This window comes from Emys orbicularis, chromosome 11 (genome assembly GCF_028017835.1).
Source record: "Emys orbicularis isolate rEmyOrb1 chromosome 11, rEmyOrb1.hap1, whole genome shotgun sequence".
Classification (NCBI taxonomy): Eukaryota; Metazoa; Chordata; order Testudines; family Emydidae; genus Emys; species Emys orbicularis.
The window spans coordinates 60,317,764-60,330,898 of NC_088693.1; the positions used below are offsets into that span (position 1 = coordinate 60,317,764).

The 13,135-nt window shown below is 38.7% G+C and overlaps 1 protein-coding gene across 47 annotated transcripts in view; it reads left to right on the plus strand.

The window, feature by feature from the left end:
* The window catches only part of ABI2 (abl interactor 2), a 95,459-nt gene that overhangs the window by 46,930 nt on the left and 35,394 nt on the right, over positions 1 to 13,135 (plus strand). For 39 of the 47 annotated variants that reach the window (XM_065413507.1, XM_065413508.1, XM_065413511.1 and 36 more), the window contains one exon: positions 8,658 to 8,834. The exons of 5 other annotated variants lie outside the window; for them this stretch is intronic. In XM_065413507.1, the coding sequence (XP_065269579.1) occupies positions 8,658 to 8,834 (177 nt within the window). Of the gene's footprint in view, positions 1 to 8,657; positions 8,844 to 13,135 lie in introns of all 47 variants that reach the window. 3 more of the 47 variants (XM_065413550.1, XM_065413522.1, XM_065413532.1) reach the window with 1 other exon arrangement.

Here is a 13,135-nt window from a genome sequence, read left to right on the forward strand (position 1 = left end):
TCAACACTTAATGTTGCAAGTTGATAGAAAGATCATATAACTTTCTGTGGGGGAGAGGAATCTTAAGACCTGCCTGCTTTTCCAGAAGTGTTGCCAAAGTAAGATGTTGCTTGATCACGACATCAGTTATGTATTTCATTTTAATGTTTGCATATAATTAAAATGACATGAAATAAACTGTTTCTTCTGGTTTCTAAACATGTGAAAGTAAAGTTGGACTCATAAGTGACATAGGCCTTGTGGTTAAGCAGGACTTGAGAAAGCCACTAGATCATGAACCTTTTTGAGTATCATAAACTTCTACAGGCTCTCAACTTTTATTTTAAAAAATCTTGTGTTTAGCCCTTGTGCTTATGAAGATTATCTCACAAACATGCATCACTTTCCCCCTCTGTCCAACAAAGTCTTAAATCTGCAAGTAGCTTGCCACTGCGTGTAGCTTTGTTGGCAGCCAAGTAAATCCTACTGCTATTCAGAACCAATGGGCTACAGTGTAACTGACAAAAATGCTTCTTCCTTCCAGCCACCAGAATGGGTTAAGTCCAGGCTACAGATTTACCAGAGACCTACTGGCTTGTGATTGATAGAAAAGGATGTGAAACCCATTGAGCAGGATGTTGGGACAGCACCCTGGCAGGAATTCCAGCATCCTTGCTTTCCCAGTAGCTGGGGGAGGAGGTGGTTGGCTTCTGACCTAGGCATTTCTGCTGGACAATGGTGGGCACTATATTTTGTATCAATTTTTGACTAATAGGTATAGTTCTCGGGCTATTAGGAGTTTGGTAAAATTTCCAGTCCTGGATGTGATGGGATTGGGTGAAGGAGAGGTTGATGCAAATTAAAATAGGCTAGTGTGGTATTTAGAAAGATTATTTGAGGGGGAAGAGTGGGAGAAGAAAGGAAACAAAGTAGAGATAAAGAGATAGATAGGAGAGAAGAGGGGCTGGATGGAGAGAAGTTAAAATGGAAGCTGACACTGAAGACAGCACAGGAGAAAATGTGCCATCGTCTTTTATAGGAAAGGAAAGAGAGGAGTGAAACCAGGAAGGGAAAGAAAGTAACAAAGGTGAGACATAGTAGGTTCCACTTTCTTAAACGTACTTAACAGAAAGCAGTTAGATATGTTGTCATTAAAGAGTGCGCAGAGTACAGTGCTTTAAATTGCCAGGGGTATGGCACCCCAGGTAGCAGGTTTAGTCTTCGGTCTATTAGGTGACAAATCTTGCAAGCCCTGTGGTTAAGAGAGAGGCTAAAAGCTGGAAAGTCTGGGTTCCATTTCTTCTATCACAGGCTTCCAGTGATCTTGACCTAGTCACTTAATTTGTGATAGTTTCCAAATCTGTAAAAATAAATATATTATTTAATATTTGTGAAGAGCTTTGAGATCCTTATACAGCAGGCATTATAGAAGTGGAAAGTATTATTTTGTCCAGGCTGATCAGTTTTGTATGCTGCATATGTGAAAAGCTTGTTATATTTTTGTCCTGTAGTTTATGCAAAGCAGCTTTTTAAAAGAATGCCATCACATTTCCAATTGTCTGTTTCTTTCTGAGAATATATGACATTTATACTAATTGAAATGTGAGTTTATTTTGTTGCCACTAGTACAAATGCAAAATGCTTCATTATTACAAAGAAGTGCAAAATTACCAGTGCCTAACGGAAGGCTAAAGGCTAACGGAAATATATCTGCCAACATTTTCAGTGCTGCATTTGTATAACAAAACGTAGCTAAAAATATTTTTTCAGAGTTTTTGGCGTCTTTTTAAATATGTGCTCCTTTTGTTGAGACTGTAGCATTTCATGTGAAGGACATTTTCAGTGCTTTCATGAGAAACAGTGATACCATAAGAGTGAAGGTTTAACTGGGGACATTGGCAGCTGTGCTGGGCTGCTGTCAGTCTGCAAGGATATCAGTAGTTCCATCTCTTAAAACAAAAAGAACAGCCCCCTCAACCTCCAACTATTAATGACACAGTCATTTTTCATTTGTCTGCCATGTGTGTAATTATAGAATGTCAGAATTGGAAGGGACCTCAGGAGGTCATCTAGTCCAACCCCCTGCTCAAAGCAGGACCAATCCCCAGACAGATTTTTGCCTCAGATCCCTAAAGGGCCCCCTCAAGGATTGAACTGACAACCCTGGGTTTAGCAGGCCAATGCCCAAACCACTGAGCTATCCCTCCCCCCTTATCATTTGCAGTGCATGACTATTTTAAATTAATTTATACAAAGTTCTCTGGAAAGGCACACTTAATATATGCAATGCTTGAATTTTAGTGTTCGAAGGCCAATTAATCCCATTGTATGAATGGTACAATATTGTCTTTCAAATATAGTTCAACTTCCATATGTTTTTTAAAAATCAAATTTGGTTTCATTTCATAAACTGTATCTGTATGAAATAATAAAGAGATAATTCTTGTCCAGAAGCTTTGATTATAGCTCCTATTGCAGGATGAACTTCTTGGAAGACTTAAAAAATAAAATATATATAAATTCTCAATTGCAGAAGACTTCTACAGTGTTTATTGCTTTTCACGTCCAGTGTAAAGATGCCAGTTGTACTGTTTCTAGTGCTAGTTGGAATACTTCATGTGTACAAGAAAGTCAAAGGATTTTAATTCAGGCTGATCTACTTCATCCACGCTGCTTCAGAATGGGCACAGGTCCACCTCTTCCTTCAATTCATACATGGCTATGCTTCAGAGTAGTATGTTGATCACTTCAGACTGATCCTTGGGCTTGGAAAACAGTCTGTAGTCCAAAATCTGAGAGAAGGATGAGCTAAACTGCCTTTAATTCTAAACAAGGAAGAACTGAATCTTGGCTGTCCTGTCAGCCAGAATTTATTAGACAAGTGCTCTCCAAATAAATATTTTGCAGAATAAGGCCACCTGGCATTTTAAGTAGGAACACTTTTCAAAATTGCATGTTTGTTAAAGTGTAGTTCTCTTCTGAAAAGACACTTAATTTTAAAAAGTGGTATTCTGGAGATCCATGCTCATTTTGTTCAACTAATTTAAATGCCAAATTTGATCAGTTAACTTATTTTTTTTCTAAATGCCAACCCTGCAAACTTAATCTGAGCACTGAGATTAAAGTTGACAAAGTCATTTGAGTATTTCAGGTTATAGGTCCCTAATCAGGAAAGCATCCCTTTTTCATAATTAGGTCATGGTTTTTACTTGTATAGTGTTTACTAGTAGGCAGAAAGCTTAAACTCTAAAAACATTTGTTATATAAACATCAATTTATAATTATAAATATATCTAAATACCACATTTATTTTAGTTGTTCTAGTTCACAGACAGAATACTGATGGCTTCTGAATTCTCGAAACTAATATTGGAGCCTGAAAACTTGCCAAAGTGGTTTAAGGGGTGATTTTGTAAGGTTTTGTAACAAATAATTTTTTGTGTACAAGGCCAGTTTTTAAATTTCCATCTGTCAACTGTAATGTCATAAAGAGCTCAAGAAGTAGCAGTAGTTGGGACGGGCACAGCACTAACCGAGGACCTCACACAAAGTAAATGTTCCTTTCATTGTTTTCTACTGGGAGAGCCAGAGATTAATCCAGGTGGCTGGGGTAGAGTGAAAATACTGCTTCATTCTTGATCTCTGCCCTTGTCCTTCTCATTTATATCCCTCTCCCTCCAACACCATACCCAATGGGTGGCTTGTGATGTGTACAGAGCTGCAGGGCCCCCACAGCAACCCACAGTCTTGAGCTTCTAGTCACTGCTCCCATGGCACCTAGCTAAGCTGCAAGAGCATGTGTGAGCCAGCCCAATGTAGCCTCCATTGGAACCCCCCACCCCATGCGGCATTCTGTCAGGAAAAGTTTGGAACCACTGTCAGTTAGTTGTCTCTTATCACAAGCTATGGGAACAAACAGCCAGCTCCAAAAGTGCCAGCACAATTGTATAACTTTCCAGAACTGGAACCATGTATTACCAATTTATGGAATGGGATGAATTTCAGCATCTTAACAATGCCATCACAACCGCTGTTAAACTGATATTAGTTAAAATATAAATCTTGAGTTTAGGCAACTATCTTCTAAAAAATCAGTTTGTTAAGTTTGTGAACTTGCCACACATAAACAGGGACTCCTATGTTAAAGCAACAAGCCAGTTTTAAAGGGACAAGAGTTTGGAGTTAGAACTGGTGCGGACCAGGGGAATCCAACTGTTTAATTAAAACAAAGCATCACGAAGGCCTGCGGTGGGTGTTGACGCGACGTGATTTCTGCCTAGTGCTCTGAATGTTTAACTCCTGGCGAATAAGTATTTTCAAAATATTTAAGATCCATTCCTTTCCAAAAACATTTGTCAGTGTTGTTGAACTTAGTGATTTCTGTCTCCATTCAAGTTTTTAAAAGTGAATTTTAAAAGTCTACTAGACACATACTCTGAGAATAGTTGCAAGTCCTAGTTAGAATTGTATGGAATCTTATGTTTTTTCAGAAATCCAGTTTGGAAGCATTCAGGACTCCTTTTGCAATTTCACTTCTGAAATTTGTCAACAAATAGTCAATCTTTTAGAAGGCCAGTTTAATAATCTGAGAGACTCCTCTTACAGGATTTTGAAGATATTTCTAATGTAAGAGGTGGCAGTAAATTGGTGACTGCTCAAAAATTATCTAATGCACTCATTATTAGTGTAACCCCTTTCCAGAACTGACTGGTACAATATTTTGCCAAAGTACATATTGAATATTGGCATTTCAAACTTGCCTAGAGAGTTACGGATGGAAGAATAGGTTGGAACATATACTTAAACTGGCTCAAATGTGTTCTTTAGCAAATGCTGTTTTCTGAAGCTACTCTAATTTTCTCGGAGTCATCTTTAATTGCTTATCAAAAGATTAATAGTAACTGTTCCTAAATTCTGCCCAGATATTTACCATCTGACAATTGAAAGCAGTGGCCCAAAGTTAATAGAGCTTTGGAGAAGTTCACAAAACAATGTTGACAGTAGCCTGAAATTGCTGATTAGGGACAAATTCTAAGTTGTCATTGGAAAAGTTATGATTTGCTGAATATGATTATCCTATTTGTATGCATGTATCATTTTTGTAGCTGAAGTTATGACGTGTCTGTATTTCAGATGTAGTTACACATGGATGACACCCATTAGGCAAGATGCGTTCAGTCTAGATAGTGGGTGGGGAAGGGCCTATCCAGGGCAGTGAGTCATTAGGGGAAACTGTAGGTCTTAGGAGAAGCTTATCCATCACCTGTTGAGCCCTCCTGAGGGGCTGGTCAGAGAGCCTGCCTGTAACTGCAGCTGGGTGTGTCCCTATCTGTGTGAATGCTGGTGGAAGTGTAAGACTGGGAGCGGGTCTGCAGCTTGGCACAGCAGCACAGTGTGAGGGGAAGCCCAGGCTGGTAGGTCAGAGGGCTCAGTGGTGGCTCAGTTCCAGGTGGCACCCCGGGGGGAGCCTGTTACGCCCATGCATTTTAAAATGAAGATAATAGAATCTTTTTTACTCCAGAGGTTTTCTGAGGAAAATGTTTTCATGATAAGATCAGCTTGATAGAAGTTATAAACTATTGAATAAACACACAGTCAGTACTTGTTACTTCAGGGATTTATGACAGTGGTGATGGTAGTCACCTTTGTATTGAGGATCATAGTATTTCTGTTTCCTTGGTTGCAGATTAATCTGAGTTGTCAGTTTCTCATATAATCAACTGCCTCAGTGTTCTTGCAAGATAGTTGTTTTAGAGAATAAGATATTACATCTGCAATAGTCTCCCAACCAAGCAAATTAGTTTCTTGAAAAACCTCTGTCTGCAAAATCTTTGCAGGTAGAATTCTTTATATATTTACCACAAGTGAGTGCCACGGTCAGATCCTCAGTTGTTCAGTAGTTATATTTAAGAGGTAAAGGTGCAGTCTTGGGTTGCCATGCAAGCCCATTTCCATTGGATCAATTTCTTTTTTAATAGGTTTTTAAGTATTTCATTATTTGATAACTATAGTAGTGCCTCAGCTAATACAGTATTCCTCAAGGAAGACCGATGTGTTTATACTTTTAATAAGATACTATTTAATTCATGTCTTTAGCTGATGCCTCTGTTGGGACACTGGGGCAACCCTATTTTCTTGAAAGAGTTTGCATAAGTGTAATTGACTGGAAGGTAATAAAAATGGTTCTGATGCACAAGATGAAATAGAATCCCGTTTGCTCTTAGTTTTGTTGACTGCAGTGTAAACAGGAGTGTAAAGCACTAAGAAGTTATTTTTGTTGCTATGAGAATGTGTACATGCAAAGAACAGATCTCTTGCTACACATAGGACTTTGTATAAAGAGGACTTCTCTCCCTCTTGACTGCGTAAAGTCAGTCTGTTACCATTCACAAACACTAAATTCATGTTTAAAATGGTAACAAAAAGGAGACACTAGAAATCGCAATGAGGGTGATTTTGATAGGATTATATAAACCCAAATAGCTGAAACTTTCTTCACAGTATAAATTTCCTCATGTGAAATTACCAAATTTGAGGTCAGCAATGGGTTTGACCAAAATGTTGGTTTCAAGTGCTTTGTTGTCTTGTTGTGACTCTGAAACGGTGGTCCATAGAACTGTTTCTTTCGCAATAAGAAAGTAAGTCTGCCTTCAAGTTACATTGCTCTTTCCTTGTTGTGTCCCAAGCCAAGACCCTTAGGATTTCCAGAGGATTTTTGACCAGTTAAATAAAAATCCATCAGATACCTCTGTTTACCCTGCACAACTGCTCTGTTTTGTGCAAGTTCTTTTGGTGTAAATTCAAATGTGACCAATTTTACTGAAACTGGATCAACAGCAAGCTAAGGAAAACCATATCAAGTGACCTAGAGAGATTAGCAATTAAAGCTGCAGGAAATTGGGGGAGGTTTGGTACTAAACATAACTCTGTGTCAAGGGAGAAGAAATAGAGCAAAAGCACAAAGCAATATAAGTAATTGTGTTAAAGCAAGTGTACTTTAATCTTTTCTTGTACTAACGTTATTTCTGTGTAATCAAGCACTGCAATGGAAGTAGGGAAGAAGCAGTCAGGATTGTGGGATGGTCTAAAAATGAATCTTAAACCACTCACAATATATGAAAGTTTGAGAACCACTGTGCAGTCTGAGGTCACAGATGGATGAATGCGAGGGACCAAATTCTCTACTAGTGTAACTCCATTTACTTCACAGGAGTTCAAGTAGAGAGAATTTGGCCCACAGTATCATCTGTAGTACTTAGGTACAAAGGGATAAGTTAAAGATGTGGCATCTGGCTTGTACTTTTTTTTGCTTAGTGACACAGCAATAATCAGTTTTGAATGTTAATATCTCTGGAACTTTCATGGGACATCTGTTTGGCAGTGATACTTTTTAATTATACTTTGCTGCATATTCATTGTTCTACCATAATAGTTATTGCTGTGCATGTAGGGTGGGATTTTCAAAAGTGTTTAACTTTGGTCCTAATGCTGCTCCTGTTGAAGTCAGTGGACGTTTTACCATTGGCTACAGTGGGAATAGCTGGATAAGTGCTAAGCGCTTTCAGAAATCTGACCCTTAATGCAGAGTAAACTGTGTGTAGTAACTGAGAAACCTGTTCTGATTGTTCTGAACAATATTATCTGTTTTGATACCACTGCTACTATGAATGAATAAATTATCATAATGAGAAACTACTCCACAATCTGACAAAACAAATTAATTATGTCTGAGGTTTGTATTACAGGACACACGCACAAACTGGGGGAAACAGACTGGGAAAAGACCTTTGGGGCCTCATCAGAGTGAAAGACATTTTGGGAGGGTGACTATTAAATTATAGGAGTACGTGTGGCACCTTAGAGACTAACAAATTTATTTGAGCATAAGCTTTCGTGGGCTACAGCCTACTTCATCGGATGCATGTAGTGGAAAATACAGTAGGAAGAGAAAAAAAAACTGTAGTGGTAATGAAAATGGCCCATTTCCAGCAATTGACAAGGAGATATGAGGAACTGTGGTGGGAGGGGGAAATAAGCATGGAGAAATACTTTTACTTTGTGTAATGGCCCATTTTTTCTCTCCTGCTGATAAAAGCTCACCTTAACTGATCACTCTCCTTATAGTGTGTATAGTAACACCCATTGTTTCATGTTCTCTGTGTGTGTGTATGTGTGTATATATATAATATATATCTTCCTACTGTATTTTCCACTACATGCATCCGATGAAGTGGGCTGTAGCCCACGAAAGCTTATGCTCAAATAAATTTGTTAGTCTCTAAGGTGCCACAAGTACTCCTGTTCTTTTTGCGGATACAGACTAACATGGCTGCTACTCTGAAACCTATTAAATTATAGATACTCATTTAACATTTAAAATTGCTGTCAAAGTACAAAAATTGTTAAATTAGTGAAACCGAATTAATAATAGTTGCTAATAGAGCGGAAACATTAGGAGGGATTTTGCTTAATTGTAAAGAGTTCAAGTGAAATCAGAAGGTGGTAACTTCTAAAAGTGATTGAACAAAAGGAGTGTAAGCAGCGCTTACTCAGCAAATATTTATATGATATATCTGTATATAACTTCAATTCATAAAATCATGGAGCCGAATCAATTTTTTAATACCAAATGTACACTTAATATTCAACACTATTGGTAAACACATTGTGTTTTGCAGACGGTGGACATCCATAAAGAGAAAGTTGCTAGAAGAGAAATTGGCATTTTGACTACGAACAAAAACACCTCAAGAACCCACAAAATCATTGCACCAGCCAACCTGGAGCGACCAGTTCGCTACATTAGAAAACCTATTGATTACACAATTCTAGATGATATTGGACATGGAGTGAAGGTAGGTGATGTTATAAAACACTCTTAAATTACTGTATGGTTTCAAAATGTAAAGACCTGGAATAGTGACTTATTCCTGTCTTCCTCGTTGCAGCGTGGGTTTTCTCAATTTGTTTAATCCAGAGGAATCCCCCGGTCCTGTTTAACCTTGCAGACCATTTTACCCCTGATTCTGGGTATGCGTATGACCATGGAACTCCTCTGGGGCAGGGATAAACCTGCTTACTTGATAGAGGCTAATGCCATTGCCCTTGTTTGAATCCGTTGTCAGGAGGTACCTGAATAATGAGAGGCTATTAACCCTCTGTCCCTTCCCTGCCTGAGTTACTGCCACAAAATGCATTTGTTGACCCAGGTGTAATACCAATAGTGCTACTCTGTGGCTCACTAGCAGGAGGTGTGTAAAAGGCGGCATTTAGTGTGCTTTAGTTTTAGTGGTTGTTGAAGAGAATTGTAACATGACTGATGTCTAATGGGTTTTCTGAACCTGAAGACTGCCACAAAAACTTGGGCCAGCCAGTTATGCCTTTTTAGGAATTTTTTTAAACACAGATTTGGGATGAATAGTACAATTTTTAGGGCCTGAGTTTGCATGTAGTTACTAGAACTGCACAAGCTAATTAGGCACTAACTGCAAATTTGGCTAGATCCATAACTGCCTGCTTTTTTGCAGATACCTGGTTGGTGTACACAGTAATGCCATATGCAAATTAGACATGCATTTTAAAAAATCACATCTAATGTAAATAAAATCTTAGCAGATGTGACCTTCTAATTTTTGTGCTGTTAGGAAACCATTTGAATTTAAAAGAGGATTGTCAACATTACTTTCTGAAAGAAGAAATGTAAATAACATGAAGCAGTATAATTTCCAAAACACATACATTAACAAATCCACAAAACTTTCGAAGTAGTGGTGCAATAACATTGCTTTGATTGCAAAATTTCTTGTGCTTGACATGAATTTCATTATTTCACACTGTCTGAATTACATTTTATAAAGTTAAGTGACTAATGCAAGTAGACAAATCAGCTTTGAATTTAAAATTGAAATTCAAAGCGTTCTTCTTTAAAGATATTTTCAACAAAGCAATATTTTATTCAAGAGCTTTTGAACATTGTTTTTATTACAAAGTCATATCTTATTCTTCATTGGAAATGTTTGCTACTCAATTTGTGTACATAATCTGGTAATCAGCACATTTTTGCCGAAATATTTCATATCTGGAAAGCTCTTTAAGAAATCAGCTGCCTCATATTAGAATCTGCTGTCTGTTTCTATAAAAGAATTTGTGCATATCAGCAGAATTCCTTATGGTGAATCAATGAATATATTAACATGTGGAGCATAAAAGTGAATTATCATAGCTATCGTTTTTTATGATAACTTTGATTTAATGAGATTCTTCCAGGACAGATTAAGGAAAAATTATTTATCTCTGCTACAGCACAATTTAATTTAGACTCAGTTGTACACCCATTGTAATCAGAAATCCTGTTAACTTCAGTGCAACAAGATCAAGCCCAAAGTGATATGATAAACTATGTTCTTGCGAAAGAATCTGACATCAGAGCTGCCCAAATGAATGGATTAGTGTATCACATTTTCAGACCCTGTGACCAGGTGCTGTGACAGTTGCTTAAAAGCAAAGTTTGCTCCAAAGAACCTCTAAATTGTGCTGCATTTTTATTTAGGACATGAAACTCTGTAAACATTGTGTAGTTTGTCAAATGATCATCAGTGTGCACTGCTACTTGAAATAATAGTTTCTCTTTTGTCTATGAGGTCCACAGATCTGTTAACTAATGGGCTCTCATCCTTTATGCAACTCTATAGACAGAACTAGTCACCTCACACTGAAGAGTTCACTATTTTTTGTGTGTCTGTGTGGTTTGTTTGTTCTGCCTCCATAGCTGCAAGGAGGTTTATTGGGCGCTCTGCTACAGAGCAAAAACATTATTTAAAGGAAAGATTTTGGCTATAAACTTACCTCTATAGTTGTGTTTCATGCTGTAATGCAAGCCAACCAGCTCATCCCCATATTCCCCCTTGCTCCTTCTCATAAAAGGGCTCCTATGGGGACTCAGGAGATGTTGAGCATGACTCCCTCCAGGGGTTTCCCCAGCCACCTGATACCAGTTTGTGCAGGAGGTGCCTCAATCTGTGTTCCTAGCCCCTACCCATGGGACATCCCCTCCAGCTCTGTCCCAGGATATTTGCTTCCTCTCCAGGGGCAGAGTTTTATCCCTCTAGGAAGTTTTCAGTCACCAGCAGCCTCAGTTGAGGACAAGGGTTGGAAGAGTGTTGAATCCTGGGATTTAGCATAATTGACCTGACTCTGGTATAGCAATTTTTCTTCAAAGGTGGTCCCCCCCCAGTGCAGACTATCTAAGCCTCACTCTCATGAGCTGCAGAAAAGGTGTTCAGTGTCTGATCAAGTGCTTTACAGTTTCAACTTCAAAATGTCCAGTGGCTGCACAATCCAGCATACAGACAGGATGAGGATATCTTTATGCTGGGATGTTAAGTGATTTCTTATAGCTACATCTTTAGTTCATCTTCCTAAGATTTATTGAGCACTGCCATGGGACCTAAAGTTGGTCCTTAACATCTTGACTCTTTATCTTATTGAGCCCAACAGGAAGGCATCCATATATTTCCTCTCCATCAGAGTGGCCATCCTGGTAGCCATTACTCCCCCAGAAGGTGGCAGAGCTTAGGGCCTTATCTATTGAGGGATAATACTACATATTCCACAATGATATGGAGTATGGCGAGTATGATTTTTTGGGGGCTCTGTGAAAAATTCTCTCCCAAGAAAGAAGTTGTGGCATATATTGGATGTTGGTAGAGCCTTTGAGATCTACCTCTGTCACACACAGTGCTCCATTGATTCTCTACCGTCTGATATATAAAGAAAAGAGAGTATCAAAATCCACTGTTTTAAAATGGCTGAGATGGTGCATCCATGAAGCCTAAAAGTCAGTGTCTCTTTCCAAGCAACTGAGGTCAAAGTCCACTCACTGAGAGTGGCAACAGCTGACCCGGCTAAGAAACTACATGTGCTATGAGATCTGCAGGACAGCCACTGGGTTATCCATTCATCCCTTTTCAAAAATGTATAAGCTGGACATTCAGGCATCAGTGGATGGTACCTTCAGTTAGAGAATGTTTCATGCTGTGGTCTGAGTAGTGGAGAAGGAATTTAAAATCCTATATGTAGTTAGTTCTGTTTGAACCTTCCCTGAAGCCACACTATGAAAATCCCATTGGTTAATGAATCAATGGGCCTTGTAGATGAAAGAGAAGAGGGAAATTTTATTCTGATTTGCTAAAAATTTCCTTCCTCTGAGTTACAAGATCCTCAGATCTGACCCCAGTAGGATAAAAAATCCTGTTCAGTTCATTCAAATTAGCTCAAAATTATGCTCTACGGTAGGAACTCACAGTATATTACTGTAGTGCATATAATCTCATTAAGTTTCAGACCACAGGGGATATTACCCTTTGCCATGGAAACTGTCTCAACTGGTGAGCTCTTCAGAGTAGCTTGCCATGCTCTCCCGTGGCAATGACTGACAAGTCTGGTTCTGTTTATGTAGCTTCATGAAGCTGAGAGTCTATTGGTCATTAGATCTGTGGACCTTGTAATTTAGAGGAAATTTTCAGTAAATCAGAAAAATGTATTATACCTATATAATATAGTGGGGTTTTTTGGGAACTAAACAATGGATGACCCAAAATATGGTATGTCTAGATGAGTAACAGTTGGGATTTCGAGCTGCTCAGTGTTCCCAATATCACACAGGGTATAAGAAAATGCAGCATTCTTAAAAATTACTCAGAACTAAAAAAAACAAATAAATAGTCAAACCACTGGACTGGTATTTCTGAACACATTTAGGGCTTGTGAAACTATCTGGCATTGTGGCAGCAGGACATAACTAAAACTTAACTTCAAAAGCTAGTGCCTAAACTCCCAATTTTACTCAGCCTTTGGAGTGCAAAAAATTGAGATTCAGGGTTCTCCTTGCTAGGAGATCTTTCATCACTTCAGGTCGAGTGCTAGCTGACATGACAGGGCTGGCTGACAGGACACTTTTAGATTAGGTTAATACTCCAGAATGAATGTGCTTCTGCTTCAGCAAATTGGAATTATAGTAATACGCCTCTACCCCGATATAACGCGACCCGATATAACACGAATTCGGATATAACGCGGTAAAGCAGCGCTCGGAGGGGGGGGGGGGGCTGCGCACTCTGGCGGATCAAAGCAAGTTCGATATAATGCGGTTTCACCT